Source organism: Lepisma saccharinum, chromosome 12, assembly GCF_977018435.1.
Source record: "Lepisma saccharinum chromosome 12, izLepSacc3.1, whole genome shotgun sequence".
Lineage (NCBI taxonomy): Eukaryota > Metazoa > Arthropoda > Insecta > Zygentoma > Lepismatidae > Lepisma > Lepisma saccharinum.
This window is the reverse complement of record NC_139240.1, coordinates 53,762,527-53,782,410: the sequence shown is the minus strand read 5'-3', so window position 1 is coordinate 53,782,410 and position 19,884 is coordinate 53,762,527. Positions and strand designations below refer to the sequence as shown.

General features: G+C 37.9%; 1 protein-coding gene across 1 annotated transcript in view; it reads left to right on the top strand.

Annotated features, from left to right (window-relative positions):
* The window catches only part of LOC145996090 (cytochrome P450 6k1-like), a 39,095-nt gene that overhangs the window by 6,945 nt on the left and 12,266 nt on the right, over positions 1 to 19,884 (top strand). Inside the window, exon 2 of the mRNA XM_083132344.1 lies at positions 5,987 to 7,120. Coding sequence (XP_082988470.1) covers positions 6,196 to 7,120 — 925 coding nt within the window. The 5' untranslated portion in view covers positions 5,987 to 6,195. The remainder of the gene's footprint in view (positions 1 to 5,986; positions 7,121 to 19,884) is intronic.

Genomic DNA, 19,884 nt, shown 5'->3' with positions numbered 1-19,884 from the left:
ATTATAAGCCTGCATGATTTGCAGAAGCTTTTGGTATACATCCAATTCTGCGATATATGCGTACAGTGGGATGCATAAGCATTTCCAAGCAATCCATCACCATGTTTATTGTTTTTATTTTAGGCGAGGTGAGCTTCAAGATTTTGAAACACTCATATGTAGTAATCCATTCCTTAAAAACACGTAGAATGCAAGAGAAAAGTTAACGACAATAGCCGTAGTAGGCAATGTACCGAACAATACTTCTGCATCCCACTGTACTACAGTGGCGGCTTAGTGCAGCGAAGATTGTCATGTAAAAACATTTGGAGATGAGTAGGCCTTCTGCCTAACAAGCTTCAGATTTGTAACTGCTAAATGTTATTCAGTACGTGCTTACAATGTTTTGTAGAGTTTGTAACGGTATATTTTGTGCTTTTAAGCTGATTCTCAGCAACATACACAATATACACAACCATACATTTTTGAATCCTTGTCCCGAGGTTCAAAACTTGCAGTACCTGAAGTTCTGTGGATGCTAGTTTAGGCAATAGACACGTACCTCTTCAAATTACAACTTAACGCCCATTTCCTTTTAGATATATATAGGTTTATTCATATTATATTTACAGAAGTTAATTCTTGGCCGTTATTCACAAAATTACATTCCGGTGTACCCTGTCCCCCCTTCCCGAAGAGAGTGTGTAGACTCGCGTAGCCACTGGCTCCACGAGTAAAAAAAAATATAACCCTCAGTACCAAAAAAGGTGGCTGAAGGTATGTGTGTTGTGTACCCGGTTTCCCACATGAAATAAACTATTGGAATAATGTGAAAAGAGCAAGTGTGTGTATTAAAAGAAAGAAAGTTAACATCCCCGCCGTCGGTTCACATAATAAGGAAAGGAAGCTCGCCCAGCCGCTCCCCTTAGAGAAAAAGATACCTCTTACATTGCTATACTCCGCCAAACATCTGAGGCCGACTGCTCCCGTGCCCTTCCTATTTATAGGCCCCGCTAATGACCTAAACCGTTACTGGAAACTTACCGCTTCCCCAACGGCCAAGAACCCAAACGTACAGGAATACATAGCCATACACAATTTATAACATAAAAAAGGATCCAGTAATGATCGCATCATTACATAGTCCCCCCTTCCTGAAGAGAGAAAAATCAAAGTTCTGTAACCTAGAAAAATAATAATAATATACATAAAGCACTTGTCCGCAGTTTCTGTTCACTACAAACACACTTTCATTAGATCACACGACACTGGCAGTCAATGTTCACTAATTTTGTCCACAAGTGTACTTCGAGATCCGCGATCTTCCCTCAGCACTGGAGTTGGTTAACCAATGTCGATTCTTACCCACTCAGCATCTCTTCCATCCTTCCTCCTGGACCAATGAGAGACAGTCTCCTGGAAATCCATCCAAGTCACCAAGGCTGCTGGTTCGACTCCCGGCAACGCCACCGAACTGCGGCTTCTCGATGAAATTACACAGTAAAAGAATACGCACTAACTTTGCGTTACTTTCTCGATGAAATTGACTGCGGAACGACACTTTTGTATGAGTACTGTATGAGGTATGAGGTAGAGAAAATAAGTGAAGGATAGAATAAAGAAAAGATAGATAAGTCCCTATGTACAATATTTACAAAAAATCCCCCTTTGAAATTAGACTAGAATATGTTTCTCAGCTTGTAACGCATCCGGGATATATCTTCGTCTTGCTCCTCCTGCCGAAGTTACGTGCGCTCTCTTTGCTGAATTGGATTCGGCTACTTTCCTTGCAAAGTCAGGTGGCGAAGAATAAGGCTTTAACTGGTCACTGTTGGCTCTCAATATTCTTCCGTCCCCGCTGTGTTTCATTTTGAAAGTATTTGCCGAAGTTTGCTCCACAATTGCATGTGATCCAGAGGACTTTCCCGAGAATTTACTGGTTACTCTGCGGACCTTACCAGAGATAGGATGTTCTTTAAGCCAAGCTTTATCCCCCACCTCAAACGTGCATTTGCGGCGTTTCTTATCACAAGGTTTCTTCTTGGCGTCTTCCATCCTGAATTTCGTTTCCTCCTTACTTGACATGAAATCTTGCTTATTCCTGTCATCTTTTAATACGCAGCATGGCTGACACGACTTACAATACTGGATAACGTCTTTAGTTAGGCCTATCCAAGTGTATTGTTGCCTAACCTTCGCTAACGTTTTCAATCTCCCAGGATGACAAGCGAATGCATTATCATGCAACGACACGAGAATTTGCGAACGTAGAGAAGTAGGTGCCCATATTTTCCCTTTTCCCTTCTCTTTGTACTTTTCCGTAGGCAAATTTCTCCTAAGAATTCCCTCGTTGTCGAAATTCGAAGATTTGGCCTGGGTCTTCACCTTTTCCTTGTACTTCTTCGTTCCTTCCACCTCCTCATTCCTTGTAACCCTCGCTACGTCAGCAAGAAACTTGTCTTTCATTTGCTCGGAAATGAGGGAGGCTGTGTCCAGAAGCCTACGTGGCTCCTCAGAATTGTATTCTTCATTTCCCTCAGTGGCAGAGAAAGGCAACAATGAAGAATCTTCCATATCTTTAATTCCCGAGAGACGAAGCATGGGCAGTTTTGTGCTCGGAAGCAAATTTTCCCTCTGTTTCTTCCTAATTTGCTTCGCACTTTCTGCAGTACACAAAGCGCTGAAATCTGCAACTGATTTCTGCACAGTGTCAGTCGAACATTCGACACGGTCAATCATGTCCTCAGTTTCGGGGTGTGGTTTGCAATTTCCCATCGTCGCGGTTGCTTCAGTAACAGTTTCATTTCTTTCCATCGTCGCAGTCATCGTCGCGGTTAGCCCAGCTTCAGCTTCCACAGTCGACGTTCTCCCCTGCTGCGAGAACGGAAGCCTCTTTCCCACTTCCCTCTTCTCCGCAGAAAATAAATTAATGACGTTACTGTTCTCAAAACTGTAGCCTCCCTGCTTCAAATGTAGCGATATGCCGGCCTTCCTTATGAACCCACGACCTGCGATAAATCCCGTGAAACAATTGCGCAGAACGACGAATTTGTGCTTAAATTTCATCCCATTCAAATGTACAGTAAGATACATTTCCCCACATGATTGTACAGAGCCTACTGCCAAAGAAATATTAATACGTTTATTGTGAATCTTATTGCCTTGTTTTTCCAATTCTCTTGCGATCTCAACAGACACGGTGCTCACAGACCCACCAGAATCCAAATATAGCAAGAAGTCCTTTCCCTGAACCTTACAGGTGACTAACGGTTTTTTTGTCGCCAGAAGTGAAATTTCTGCAGTTGCGTATTTCCCTATTCCTCCCCCTGTTTTGCTTTCCTTCTACGCGTGCAAGAACCGGAGTTATCTGTTCTCGTCTAACGGTATCTTTAGAAATGACACAGGTGGCACCTTTCTGCGGACCATCATACCCCCTTCTCCTCGCCGGTTCTTCTGCTCTCGACGGGGTTCCAAAATTCCCGGAAAGGCTCAAGCGGTTGAAAAGACCCGGATTTATGGCACTCATTGATACTTCTGTTCACACGCGGCCGAAAGGGTTCATTATCCCCGAGGCTGCTAATTGCCTTGCGACACTCCCTGAAGTTGACGCTAGTGGTAAACTGCTATCTCTTAGTTCAGGACAATAGTACAGGGCTTCAGGGGTGTAAGGGGCGGCCTTCTTCTAAGGCGCCCAAACGTCAACCTCACTTCCACGTAGTGCACCCTGGACTAAAGACTAACGAGGCTCTGGCGACTGGCTCTATGGCCAGTATAATTTTGTGTGTGTTGTCCTGTTTTTTGTCCTTGTGTGTGCTGAGTGCCCGTTTACAGCCTCAGCTTTTAACAAAAGTCAGAACATTTTAAGATTTTTAGTTAAGCAACGTTAGAGTTGTTATTTGTAATGATAAGGGGCTGGCCCCTATATAATGTGAAGGGAGCAAAATAGCCTAAGTGCTGACGCTCCCAAAATTTTAAATTCAAATTCAGTACAGGGCTTCTGAATACAATCTCTTTTGAATGTCCATAGCGCGAATCTCCAGATCTTTCAAGGTTGCAAAGGTTCTATCGTACAGGTGCGTTCTGAATTTAGGGTGGGAAAATTTCAAAACGTGCTGGATAATCTCGTCTTCTGTCCCCCGTTTCTCCCTCATTGCAAAAAGCTTCCTGGTGTGTCGAATAAATGCAAGAAGATACTGGTCTGGTGACTGGTAATTGTTCTGAATGATCCATGCTATTTCCGAATCATAATCGACACTAAAGAATTCCTCAAGAAAAGCCTTCTCGAATTCCCTAAAAGTGCCGAAAGGTCTCGAAAATCTGAACCAATCTGCAGCGATTTCCTTCAACGAAAGCGGCAAGATTCTATCTAAGAGAAAAGTATCCCCAATTTCCATGATTTCCTGATAACTGCGTAATTCATACAAGTAATCGTGTGGACTTACATCGCCGACGTTTCCCTTAAAGATCGGAATGTTAATGTTGCTTTTTTCCAAGATTTTGTTCATTTTCTCCTCGCCCGTCCTTGCCGAAGTTCCTTGCGTACGGTTTAGAGAAAGTCTCTCAAGTTCCCCAACAATATCTTCCTCAGACCTTCCCTCCAAGTTCGCATTGCCTAGCAACTTGCCAATGAGCTCCCTGTCTATTTGAATTGCCATTTTGTCTTCTATGATTTTCTTTCCACTTCACAATAACTAATGCCTTCAGTACTTTTCACAAAAAATATCCCTGACTGAGCCCCCAGTATGTAACGGTATATTTTGTGCTTTTAAGCTGATTCTCAGCAACATACACAATATACACAACCATACATTTTTGAATCCTTGTCCCGAGGTTCAAAACTTGCAGTACCTGAAGTTCTGTGGATGCTAGTTTAGGCAATAGACACGTACCTCTTCAAATTACAACTTAACGCCCATTTCCTTTTAGATATATATAGGTTTATTCATATTATATTTACAGAAGTTAATTCTTGGCCGTTATTCACAAAATTACATTCCGGTGTACCCTGTCCCCCCTTCCCGAAGAGAGTGTGTAGACTCGCGTAGCCACTGGCTCCACGAGTAAAAAAAAATATAACCCTCAGTACCAAAAAAGGTGGCTGAAGGTATGTGTGTTGTGTACCCGGTTTCCCACATGAAATAAACTATTGGAATAATGTGAAAAGAGCAAGTGTGTGTATTAAAAGAAAGAAAGTTAACATCCCCGCCGTCGGTTCACATAATAAGGAAAGGAAGCTCGCCCAGCCGCTCCCCACAGAGAAAAAGATACCTCTTACATTGCTGTACTCCGCCAAACATCTGAGGTCGACTGCTCCCGTGCCCTTCATATTTATAGGCCCCGCTAATGACCTAAACCGTTACTGGAAACTTACCGCTTCCCCAACGGCCAAGAACCCAAACGTACAGGAACACATAGCCATACACAATTTATAACATAAAAAAGGATCCAGTAATGATCGCATCATTACAAGTTTGATGCACAAATATTTCCAGGAAAAATTGTTCATCAATAATTAATTCACTTTCTTTCATATAATGTGCAATTTAAGCACTGAAACAAGACATCAACGTAGTAGTGCACAATTTCTCCATCAGCACTAGTTGAATTCCAACCCATAAAAAAACAATGTAGGAGAAAAATTAATAAAAATTGTAATGAACAATTTGCCTGGTAATACTTATACATCCCACTACACGAAGTATCACATTGTATGGCTTTAAAATACACAAAACATTAAACACTATCGTAAATTTATGAGGAAAAGCATTTTACGACAGGAATTCTTTATGTACAAATCAAATGTTTTCAGGCTTAAACGAAACGTAATACATTAATGTAACATATGCATGAACTTTTTTATTATCTAACAACTTTGTTCCTTGCAGTACGTTTTGTTGATTTTCTAAAATACTAGATTCTGGAAATGTGTGATGTCTGTAATAAACGATTCGATTAAAATGTGATACATTGATAATAATTACAAGAGAACGTTTTCTAACTTTTTCAGGTCTACGTCAGTATACATAATTACAACGTGACATTGCTCCAGACTAAGTGCTCGTATTGTAAAGTAACAATTAAGTAGTAAATAACGCAAGAAGTAGAAAAGGAACGTAAAATAACCAAAATAGGTGTAGAAAACAGAATATCAGTGAAAACTGCAGAATATTGATACACTTTTAAGCTACAATTTCACCACAAATACTGAAGTTTACAATGCCAGTTCTTGAGAGATGGCTGATTATTTCCACCACTTTCATTGTTGGTGGCGTAGGAATCCTGTACTTGTTTATGAAACACAGGTACGGCTTCTGGAAAAGAAAAGGGATACCTTACTTGGAACCATGTTTTCCTTTCGGCAACTTCAAAGATGCACTGATGCAAAGGGTAAACATGAACGTATTAGCACAAAAATTTTACGATGATTTTAAAGATCACAAATACGTTGGACTATACTTCTTGCACAACCCATTCATAATGATCAAGGATCCAGAAATCATCAGGACCATTCTTGTGAAAGACTTCCACCATTTTGAGGAACATTCTGTGTTCGTCAATGAAGAGGCAGATCCTTTGCAGGCGAAGAGCTTGTTTTCACTGGATGCCAAACGTTGGAGAGACATGAGGATGAAGTTGACACCTACTTTCACCTCTGGGAAGATGAAGAGAATGTTCAACTTGGTGTGCAGCTCTGCTGAGGATCTGGTGAAGTTTCTGGAACCATTAGCAAACGAAGAACGGTTGTTTGAAGTTAAGGACATGATGGCCAAGTACACGACTGATGTCATCGGCTCATGTGCTTTTGGGATCAACACAAATTCCTTGAAAGACACAGACTCTGAGTTCAGAAAAATGGGCAAAGTGTTCATGGATCCTCCAGGACTCTTTAGACTGATAAAGATGTGGTTCATGATACTGCTTCCAGAATTTTCGAAGTCTCTTGGACTAAGCTTCACACCAAAGAGTGTGACAGAGTTCTTCAGGAGTACAATGAAGGAGACTATACAGTACAGGGAGAAGAACCATGTTGTGAGGAATGACTTTGTTGACTTGTTGATTCAGCTAAAGAAAAGGGGAAAAGTTGAGAGTGATGAATCAGATGAAGAATTGGAGATCAGTGTACAAGAGGATTCAAAACAAGGTAATGTTGCAATACTCAACAGTAATACCACAGATGAACAAGATCTGTGGTAATAACTAGAATAAAATCATAATCTGTTGCAAGAGGTATTTCTATATTTAAATGAAATATTCGTTTAGTAGGTGATGTAAGTGGGTGTTTGATTGGATTAATATGGAAGGCAGTAGAGTTTATCTAAAAATAGTGAAGAAATCGACTAATTTTTCATAAACTTATCCTTATGTAAGCGTTTTACTATGCGTGTGTGCTATAACCATATGGATAGTTTTGTATCAACAGTAATATTTTCATTTTGTCATTTGTGTGTGTTAATCTTGTCGCCCACCTCCCGCCCAGAGGTCACAGGTAGTCGACATCACTGCTAATAGAATATAAACATAAATTCAGAATATTATTTATTTAAAACAGTATTAATAACACCATTAAGCCTTGTTTCCACGATATGAAAAACTCAATATGCTGACCAAGGCAGAAATTTATTTTATTATAAAACATAAACTAAACGTAACGTTTCAACCTTCTAGTTGAAGTACATAGGAGAAACGAAAAAGGGGCTGAAAGACAGGTTGAAACAACATAGGAATGATGTACGACTTTAGAGAGAGAGAAATCCGATATTTAAACACACGAGGGAAATAGGACATGACATAGAATGGGATGAGGCTAAGCAGATATGAAGGGAGAAGAGAATACTAGTGAGAAAATGGATTGGATTGATTTGTTGCTTTAAGTCCACTTTATGCACAGTAAGGCTAATCGGGAATGGACCTACAGTTTAATTTGGGATCCGAACCACTATGTGCCTCCACCGGGAATCGAACCCGGGACTCCTTGATTACAAGGCGACGACGCTACCACTGCGCCATCGGGGAGGCCTAATGAGAAAATGGAAGGAGGCCAAGGAAATAGAGAAGAAAAGTAGTAGTTGTATTTGTGGTATTATTGGCGCAACAAATGAAGAGGTCATTTGATTAAACAGCCCGATTTGGCTACACTTAAAACTATGCCAAGATGCCCATATGCCCCAATTGCCCAAGTGTGATATGCTCTCAATCCCAAGAATCCTGATTCCTAGTGTACAAATGAAGAACCCTAACAGACAGATTTGGCTACACTTAAAACTATGCCAAGTACCCATATGATCTTATTGCTTACAGTGTGCTACTCTGTCAAAATCCCAAGAATCCTGAATTCTAGTGTACAAATGAAGAAGCCTCAACAGATTGATTTGGCTATGTGTGCAAAGGCTGAATCTGTGAGATTGTTGTCCATAAGCTTGTCAAAAATATGCTCTTCTTGATATTGTTATGGCCACACTTAAAACTAAGCCAAAAATGCTCATAAGAGCTTTTACTTACACAGTAGTATAATGTAATATATGCTTAAATACTTGTTACCTGGAATATGCTCAATATTTTAATTGGACACCAGGCTCAACTTGCATATCTAGTACTAAGACAATGTAATATGCATAGGCTTTCTAGAATTGCTCTGTGACTCTCTCATTTCTTACATCATAAATATATGATTTTTCACCTATAAGAATAACACTACATATGGTGTCATCAGGGAGTGTATCGTGGAATTCACAGATAATTTTAATGTTTGTCCTGTCATTAACCACAACTTGTTTTCTTTTTGAAGTGTTGATGACAAACATGGGACTCTGTGTGTTTTAAATTCATCTGGTGTGTAATACATGTCAGCATTGCCAGTAGTGACCCTTTTGTATGCTGTAAATGCCTTGTATAATTTAAGAAAATCATCCTTGGACATGTCTAAATTATAATTTTCTCTAGGAAACACCTCATTTCTGCCATTTTTAAGATATATGTTCTTGATGTTGCAGTTATCAAATTTACTTGAATTTTTTTCTTGATTATTGTGTCTTCCAGTTTGAAACAGTACCACTACAAAATCTGGCATGTCATATTGTATGCTGGAGAATGAGTTTGTAGCATCAAATTCATAATAGCTACCAGTGGCAGGCTTCTGCACACATTGATATGTATAAAATTGTAAAGGCACCTGTGGATTTTTTAGGATATCTGCTTTGTATTTAAGAGCATAACTGGCTTCATATTCAACAACCGGGATTCTTAGCTCCATAGTCTGAATAATGCACTTGCCTTCATCAGGTAGGGTATTAGGCAGAGCTGCACCAGTAGAATTTAATGTACTGTACCTCATCAAAGCATTATTATCATTGGCAGCTCTTCTAAATGTAATTCTTAAACCACCCTTCCACATAATATCTTTGTAATCTGAGAAGAATCCTGGCAACAGGCGCATAGGAAACAATACTGTGTGGCTTTTAGATATAATTTTCTCACCAGCCTCAAATCCACCTATTTTGTAGTAAGAAGCCTCGGTCTTGGATAATTTTAGTGTGGCCAAAGCTGTAGAGGTAATAGTAGGGTAATCTACTCTGTTTATAACATCACCATGTTTTCTGATCTCAATTTCAGAGAACATATGTGGCACAAAATTGTCTACCAATCTTATATTTGAATTTGCCGGATAATCTGTACCATCGAGCTTTACAACATCAAATTTGATGTATAGATCTGCTCTGTGGGGGTGTATAAAGCAATCTCCTACATCAAGATCAACCTCAACCTCTGTGTTGGGTTGATTTAAATTTGCAAATGTCCTCCTGTTTGGAGGGAATGATTGTAGCTCATAACTCTCAATATTTTCCATTTTTTTTGTATGTATTTTTATTTAAATATTAATTTCTATGATAGCAGTTGTTGTGGCTCCAGCAAAATCAACTAATTCTTCTTTTTCATTAGTGACCATCAACTCAATGTAATCTATTCTATTATGGCACACAGGAAAATATAATGTTGGTGATGGAGTGTAGATGATGGGCTCCATAAATTCAGAGTTAGGTTTGAATGTTGCAATGATCCCAGTTTGTTTGTGAGTGCCTATGCCATTTGATTTGGTGATCATACCCTCGGCCACATTACAGTGAATATTCAGAGTCTCTATGGCTAAGAATTTAGGTATATTAATAGCAGTGTGTTTGATGGCTGGTTCAAGTTTTGTGTTGTTCTCAAATCCTAACAGCTCTCCTATAGTACCCAGATCCACTGTTTCTGTAGCAGACACAATCTCTATTCTGTGAGTGACAGAATTTTGAGTTAACACTATACCTCTAGGTAACTGAGCATTTAGAGTAGACAGATTATACTGCCCTGGAGTGATGACAATGTTTTGGTCACCAACTGTGATTGTATTGTTGTGGTGTGTAATATTAGGGATCAAGTACATGCCATAAAATGCTCTGAGAGCTATTGTTTTGGGATACACTATATCATCATGTAATCTAAGTTTCAATATTGAATTTTGGCTGGTGAGATGGAATACCCCCATGATGCTTCAAATACCACAAAACTTTTTGAAAATCTTCAATTGATGGTTTATTTATTTGAGACAGATATCTAAGAACAGATAAACACAGATGTCCACAATTAACATCTTTGAAATTTTGAACACGGGCATTATTGTAATAAAGATTAGTTGATTATAGATATTTTACTAAATTTTCAGGTGGAATACCTCCAAATGAATCAAACACAAAAGCCTCATCTTTTAAATATTTAAGATAACAGATCCAGTGAGTGCCCTGATTTTTGTACTTATCCAAATTAACTATGCCACACTCTTTGTTAAGTGGTTGTTCTGGCAAAGAATCAGACATGTACACAGCTCTAAAATTTTTGATGCCCAGTGGCTTGATTAAAGCTTCAATATCTTGGTTTGTAAGCGGCTCTTGTTTTTTTTAAACTTATTCATGGCTCTTTTAACACCTTTGCCTTGTTTCTCCATAGCCAGATTATGGCGCTTCAATTCATCTAATTCTGCCTTATTCTTCTTGGCATCTATTACTGTTTTTGCTATGGCAGCTGATCCCCCAGCCAAGCTCCCAACAGCCCCCAAAGCTGCTAAGTTGGCCGGGATAGTAAATATGAAACCACCCACATGTGATTTTTTCTAGATTGCTGTAATTTTTTTAATTGGGGGGTATTAAGTAACAATTTCATTCCATGGCCCTTGGCAAGACAAGAATTTTTTTTCTTGGGCTGCTTTTTTGGTTAGAAGACTATCAATAGTTTTAAGAGATTTAAGGCCTGCATAAGGTATCTGATACATAACAACCTTGGCCTTCATTGTAGGTTTATTATATATATATTCTGGGTTTACATAGCTTAATTAAGTGGCTTAAATTTATTTAATCTATCACAACCCCCACCCCAGTTTTTGTTTGGTGTTCATAGCTATGGTGGTCCCCAATGCTGGCATCCTCTCACTCAAAGAAGCATCTTTGCTTACAAATCTACCAAATGCAGCCTCTTCTAATTTCTTGTCTGCAACATGTCGCCTATCAAGTTCAGAATGTGTGTTGTATGCTATATCATGGTCTCTACAAGCAGCATCTAGGGGATTAACACCAGGATCACCTCTGTTTAATCTATGATCTGGTTTTGTGCCTGGACCACAATACTGATAGCCTGGTATGTGTAGTTCAAATGGCAGCTTGTTTATGATGTCATTAACCAGCCCCCGACCCTCAGAGATATTCCAAAATTTAGGGGGTAGAGTATTAATAATTTTTATAAGATATCCAATCCCCTTAGTGTCATTCACTATAAAATTAGACAATTTGGTGCTTATCATGTCCATAATTCCAACCTTTTCATTGTAAAAATTGTGCTTGCCTGCATTTTCCTCCCCAGCTATCACCAGCAACCTATCTACAAGTTTCCTGACATCATCAACCCACACAAATTCTTTAGGCAGGGTGTTGTATTGTTTGATTCCACTACCTGTCTTGATCTGTGTCCATATGGGCTTGATTAAGTTGTTGTATTTTGCTCCACTGCTAGACTTGACTCTTTTTTGTGTGGGATCATTGTTCTGGTATAGAGCATCTGATTTTATTAATATTTCTTTGTAATGCTCATAATCTTGATCTGTATAGCTGCCGCCAGGCCTTTTCCTAGTCATCAGTTCCCACAATCCAGGTGTGCCAGGATATTTAAAAAACCACCTCTTTCTCCAAGATGAGATTCTGAATATTCAATCAGATCATCTCCCATAAATGTTACTCTAAAATTGCCAATTCTATGTATGATGCTACCATCACGCTCTGTGTCAGCATATAAGCCAAAGACCTCATCTTTGTTGTCTTTAGGTGTGCTTAAATATTTTTGAGCAAGAGGACCCAATTCAATAGGATCCTGAGTAGCTTCAATTCTTCGAGGAGCAACAGGACTAGGTGTATGAATACTAGAAAGTGGGGTGATTGGATAATCTAATATGTTCCTAGCAGCTACAGGTACAAGCTCTGTGATTAAATTTTGATTTTGCTCTGTAACAGTTTTGATATTTTTACCTAATTCACTAATAGCATCAATAATAGGTTGTTTTGTTTGCTTGTGTTGTTCATAGATTCCTCGGTTCTCTGTTTTCCATCCCTTAAATCTTTTTACAAGATAATCTCTTAATTTAAGATCATCAATGATTGGCCTTTTCATGGTTATTTATATATGTTTCAATGTCTAGAAAATTGTTGATTTTATTTCTGTACTTACCACTATTGGGCTTCCTTGTCATATCAATTTTGACAAACCCATAGCTGTCCTGATTCCAGCACCTACTGCAAAACTTGGAAAAATCATTGTAGCTCAAGTCCCCACCTACATATTCATCATGTATCTGTTTGAGGTTGGTATGATCTTGATGAAACACACATATAAAATTGCTGTTGTCTCTTATCAGCTGCTTTGGAATTTTAGAAAAAGTCTGTGCCAGGTAAAAGCAATCTACGTTTTTGTGCCGCCCCTGTGTAAAAAAATTTCTAACCTTGTTTTGATTATCCAGTATAATGTCATCAAACACAACAACAGAATTATCGAGACAGTCATGGAGTGGCTTAACATCTGGTTCAAAAGTGGCTATATCCAGTCCATCATATAGCTTCATCAGCTGCTGATATTTTAATTGTTCTAAGCTCTTAGAGACGACATACAAATGCCTGTTTTTCCAGTCTAACCAGTTGGGTGCCAATAAAAAATTATCAATCATTAGTGTAGTTTTACCACAAGCCGATGGCCCAACAATAAGACATCTAATATTATCAGGCAGCAGCTTGCCATTTCTCTTAATCAGCTGTTCAGGCTCTGGCAGTCTCTTTATAACATCCCAGGTGTTCATAGTATCACTTTGTCTGCCTCGATCCAGCTGTGTTCTGGGAGACCTAGCCATTTCACCAGTATCTTTTTGCCTTTTCTGCGGATGATTTTTTCTATGAGATATGTGTCAGGCTGCTTAGTTTTGCTGAGTTCTTCTTCATAAAACCTGCCTTTGAGAATTTCTCCTCGGTGGTCTTTTATTATATATGTGTATCGGGTCCCAGGTTTAACTTGAACCACTGTAGATAATTCAGTGCTCCAGTTTCTGGTAAAGCCTCTTTTGAATAAGTGCTTATATTTGCTGATTCTTACTTGATCACCAACCTTGTATTTGGCTTTTCTTGTTGTTGGCTGGTATCTAGGATAATAAACAGTACTGATCAATTTTTGCTCATCAGATGAAGTTACCTCAGAGGGCTTCATGTTGATTGTGGAATGGACCGAGTTGTTATATTTATGTAGAAGTTCTGGTAGAATACTGAGCCATTTATAATTACCTTGAAGTGTGAATTGTTTATATATATGATTTTTTAGGGTTTTGTTGAATCTTTCTACAATAGAGGCCTTAAGATCACTGTAACTCGAGTAATGTTGTATTGACTGGCTTTTAATAAATTGTTGGAACACAGAATTATAGAATTCTTTGCCATTATCTGTTTGCAAATAGCGCGGTGATCTTCCACTCTGATTGATGATTGTCCTGAAGGCTTCTGTAACACATTTTCCAGTCTTGGATTTGAGTGGTACAGCCCAGGCATATTTTGAAAATGTATCTATGACAGTGAGTAGATACTTGTAGCCTTTGTTGATCTTGTCTAAGTTTTTCAGCTGTCCACTTGCCATCTCAACCAAGTCACACTGCCATAAATCATCTATGCCTTTTGTAACCACTGGCAGTCTCTTATAATTATGTCTGGCTTGTCTGTGTAATTCATCAACAATAATTTGTCTAGACATAGTATGTAAACAAGAATATTGCAACTATAGGGTGTTCAGCAGCTGATACTACAGGATTTTCTAAATATAATTTGTCTCCTATTTGTATATTAAATTCCAGAGCCATCATTTTGAGCATAAGATGTCTCTAATGTATTGGGGTCTGTAAAATCTTCTAACTCTACACTGGTGATTTTTGCTTTGTTATCAGCATTTGTTATTGATAAGGTAGGGTAGTGGTGTGCCTGTGGTTGTAGCCAATATTTGATCTTGATTGGTCTAAGTGTGCCCACAACAAAAAACTGGTAATAAAATTGTGCAGGGGACAGCATATATATTTTGCCACCTGGTGTAAATGGTGAATCATATTCTTTGTTGGGGATACTGTACAATTCAAGAATTACTGTATGTTTAGGATTCTCGATTATGCCAGTTATTTCTTTTTCTGCTGTAAGCAATCTGCTTGTTACAGATTCAAGGTGCTCGTTGATAGTCCTAACAACATCATCATGGCCTGGCTTGATCTTTATGTCCACAACAAGTTTCTTGTATTGTTGCACAATTTCTTGTAGCTGGGTGGCAAAAACAGACAGAGCATTTGCTTGGTTGGATTCCATGCTTCCTAGCTGTTGCTTGATATTAGCTACAATTTGCTGTAAATTTTCAACAACTGCCAATTTTGAATTTTGAGCAGTAAGATCATGGACTTGTCTTCTGATATCCTCAAATAAAGCATGCAGTTCATTAATATGTTGATTAGTTGGTAGAGTGGCCACTGTCTGAGTAAGTTGTTTGATCTCTGTCTGGATATTCTTGATATCTTCTGATTTCAATATGCGATTCACAGCTCTCTTAATATTTTTAAGTGATGTAGGCAGATTTGATACAGTATTCTGCAAAGATTCAAGTGCCAATTTTACATTATTTAATTCAGAAGCATCAGCCACACTTTGCATAGCATCTTGGAGCAGGGCTATGTCTGCCTGAGTAGGTGTTGATTGTTGTAAAATTTCAAGTTTTGTTTGGATATCATCGATCAAGTGATGAAAATGAGATAGCTCAGATTCAGTGTTGAGGTTTTCAAGTTTTGTGATCTGTTGCTGGACACTGACAAGGGTGTCTACAATACCAGGCAGGCGGGATTCTAGAGATTCTTGTACATTTGTCAGATCACTTTGCACTGCTGCTATTGTACCCTCAAGATGAGTTATGGTACTCTGAATTTTTCCAAAATCTTCATATGTCTCAAGTTGCAGCTTGATGTTGGCAACACTCCGAGTTATAGCACTCAGAGCATCAGAAGATGGCAAGTTGTTCATAAAATTTTCAAGTGTCTCAATTTTTTCTTTAACCTCGGCTATGACATTGTTCAGAGGGTCCAGATTAGGTATCTGTAGTGATTGAATCTGTTCTTTTAGAGTGGAAATTACTAGATCAAAATCTTCTTGTGATTTTATGCTTTTGACAATTGTTTGGAGCTGTGTCTGGACATTATTAATCTGTTCTTCGAATTGTTGTTTCAATTGCTCAGAGTTGGTGGCCTGGGTCTTAAATTTGGCTTGAAGAGCTGCTACAGCCTCCTCTAAATTTTGAAAATTATCTAATGTGGCCAAGTCAGTATATTTTTGAAGCAATAATTTGAGTTCTGAATCAATTTTAAGAAGAGGGTCCATGCATTGTGATTGTAAATTTGTAATTTCCAGTTGAAGACTGGCATTGAGTGTGGTTTGTAAAGCTTGTAAATCACTTCTTAATTTTTTGACTCTAACATCAAGCATCAGAATCTCATCACTGTGATCTTCATGCCTTGTATGGCCAAATATATCATTAGGCATTTTTGTTTTAGTGGTTATTTATTATTGAATATCTATTTCTTAATTCTATAAAAAAAGGTATAAGCTTGTTATAGGATCCCGGGACCTCAATATATCACCAGCAGAAACAGTATATACAGTGCCAGAGATCATGTTTGAGTGCTTAATTCTATAAATATTTCTCCCTACTGAAACCTTGACATTACCCTCGGGAGTTGTAATAAATTGTAATTGACCACCTACAGGTAATTGGTAATGATTTAAATTATTGTTAAATATGTACAATGTTTTACCTGTTTCATCATCAACATCTGTAAGTATGCTGTTCAGATGAATAATTAACAAACCACTTAGTTTAGATATCATAGATTGTATATCAGAAGAGGGTTGTGGTGTTGGCAGGTCCATAATAGCCTGTTTTTTGAACCCAAATAAGTTCATAGGCATGTTTATTTAATTCAAATCATGCTTTGTAATTGGGCATTGATTACCACTTTTCAAATCACAATGACCCCATGGTAGAGTATGTATGCCACATGATAAAATGCATCTCTTATCATCATGTGGGTCCAGAGCCACTTTTCTTACAACATTTGTAGTCAACAAGTGATCCACACTCTGAATTCTGCATTCTGATGTTCTCATTAAACTCTGTGATTTGAGACATTTTTTGTAATCTTCAAATTCAAGCTCTTTGTCAACAGTTACTCTGCCAATGCCCTTGGCCTTTTTGGCAACAACACCACTACATGTTTCAAAGCTGTACATCTTGGCCCTTAACCCAGCAAATGCCACAATAACATCACCAAGTGTCTCATCTTTTAACTTGCCAGGCACCTTTTTGTTGTGGGGTTGAATCTTTGTATGTTCACTGGTATCAAAATATTGAAGCAATGCAGGCTGTGACATATCTTCATAAACATCTTCTGTCTGAATATCAAGAATAAAACTATCTGTGTCCATGTACATCAGTTTTACACAATCACCATAAAAAGGCTTCAGCACATCATAATAGAGCTTTAACATGTGTAATTTGGCCAATTCTAATATCACAGCCCCTACATAAATAGGCTTATCAAACTTAATCTTTGTTTTTTTCATATTAAAAAGTGCCAGATTATCATCATAAATTCTTCTATAATTGAAATTAGGCTTTGCTATCAATTTTTTGCTCAGGCTGGGTTCAGTAATTAATTTAACATCACTATGTTTTCTAACATTTTCTATAGTTTTGCCATACACTGAATATACCATCAATTTAAACAAAGTTTTATCAAATTGGCTCATTGCAGATGTTCGAAGCTCTGTGTTTGTATCAATATATGGCTTCAACCATCTTGAGTGCCTGAACCTTAAGACTTTGCCAACTTTGGTCACTTGAACACCATGATTCATTAGGAACTGGAGGTCTTTGTAATATATGACATAATCCTGTTTTGGCTCCAGAGTCATCATGAGCTTCTTCTGTTTAGAGCCAGGTGAACACTCAACCTCAGGAATTGGGGGCAGATCAGAAAATGTGTTGTGTAAATCATCAGGAATTGTCAGATCAACTTCTAAGAACAGGCCATAGTTACTGTCATTAAAATCCTGAAGATCTTCAATATTGAAATCTTCAACCCACTCAAGCCCTGCATATGGCAGCTTATCCATCATAGCATAACCATACAGGCTGTTGTCATCTACATACAGTATATAATTTAATGGCAGTGCTGGATCATAATTGAGAATATACTTGTTATTTGCTCTGGCATATCTCTGAGAACATTGCACCATGCCTCCTCTTATACATTGCTCCATAAACAGATACATATCTTGATCTTGGATTTGATCCAATTGCAATTTAGTATTTAAAAACATTGCAGACCATGCTAGGCCTGGTGCACTATAGAAATACATTGGATCCAGTTTATAATTTTCCATGAAAGATTTTCTAAACGCCTGAAGTATATCAGCTAAGAGAGTCACATCAAGTTTTAAATATGCCTTGTGATAATCACCAAATGTCTGGCATTTTAAATTGTTCCACATCAACTGGGCATGGTGATAATCATCATCAGTAATTCCAGATGCCCTGAGTTTACTGTAGAATTCTTGTTGTGGTGGCAGAGAACACTCATTAAATTTAGAAAAATCTGTAACATAGTCATATGGGTATACACCCTTCCGCCTAATTAATTTCAGGTCCTGATTTGGAAACAAAGCACATGTGATTTTGAATTGATCATCAGATAATTGACTGGTCAGTGTAGCCAGGCTAGCCGATAAAATTCTGTAGGAATCAAGAAATCTTAAGTGAATAGGAACACCATTAACTTTAATTTTCTTGCTAATAGCAATATATTTCTCATTATTTTCTGCTAAAATATTTAAATTCTGCTTGTCAAACCCCTTGTACCTGATCAAATGATGAAAATCATAATTGGATGCACCATGGCAAAATATTGGGACAAATTTTGGTCTCTGGATCTTAATATTACAGCTATTACACAGGGCCATTTTGAATTTACCATCTGTATGAGAATGGTGTTTCACCTTGATATTTGTATCTGAAAATTCAGAATCACATACCGGGCATTTTTCTGCATTGTTGAAATCTTCAATCTGATCCTCTGTTAAAGGCAACATAGGTTTTGATTTTAATAAGACATTAGATGCTATGTTATGGCACTCATTTTCTATTCTATGTGCAAATTCTTTGATGGCATCTGGTCCCATGTATAAATATTCTTCACTAACAACACCATCCTGTACAACAACATAATAAAAACTAGAAGGCTCATGTAACTGGTATGATGTAATTGAAGATTCATCAGGATCTGGGCTGCAGAATGCAAGGGGTTTGAGGTTTGATTCAAAATCACAGACTATATATGCTGGGTGTTCCAACAAGGCTTCAATTTTTTTGAATTTGGCATTTTCATTTGGGTTAGGCATAAGCATATGAACAGGTTTATGGTTGCCACAGTATTTCAGATGCTCAAGTAACTTGTTTTTAGCAATTTCTGCATTCTCTTTACAAACACCATTCACCATTTTTCTACCATCAAATACAGTCAAACATCTTCTGCACAACTTGAATATTGTATTGGATTTGCCTTGTTGTTTTCTGACTAAAGCTTCTACACTGTGTATCAGAGTGTAATGGTATGTGTCATCCCTTTCAATTAAGAGCAGATCAATCGGAACAGCATCATCATCAAGTGTACTGATTCTGAGAGGTGCTATCAAGAAATTGCCACGGCCAGTAGAACAAATAAAAACATTAATAGATAATTGTTTACCATTGATATCCCTGGCCTTTTTTTCAAATTTATCAATATTCTGAACAGACATTGGATATTCTAAGCCATCCATAGTATCATCAAAATCATTTTCATATTGTTTATAATAAGTTATTCTTTGTGGATCCCTTAAAACTGGATACAAATCAGCTAAAATACACCACAAAAAACATTTCTCATCATTATTTTCTATGTTAACCACGGCTTTTTTGTTTTTGATATTGGCAGGTAATAGCAGATATGTAGATCCTTGTAATGGGCTGAATTCAGAAATATTAACATAGAGCTTGTGTGGAGATCCACATAGGCTCCATCCTGATTCTTTTGCTGCAAATTCAGAGTGTTTAATATTCAATTGCTCTATCAAACTGCTTATTATTTTGTCTAAATTTGCATTTGAATATACAGCTACAGTTTCTGTTATGTGGGGCTGTGTAAATTTTGTGCCATTTGATTTCTTATATTGTGTAAACAATTTGAGGGACAGCTTATAAGAGCCATTTTGTGCATTTAGAATTGCTGCACAT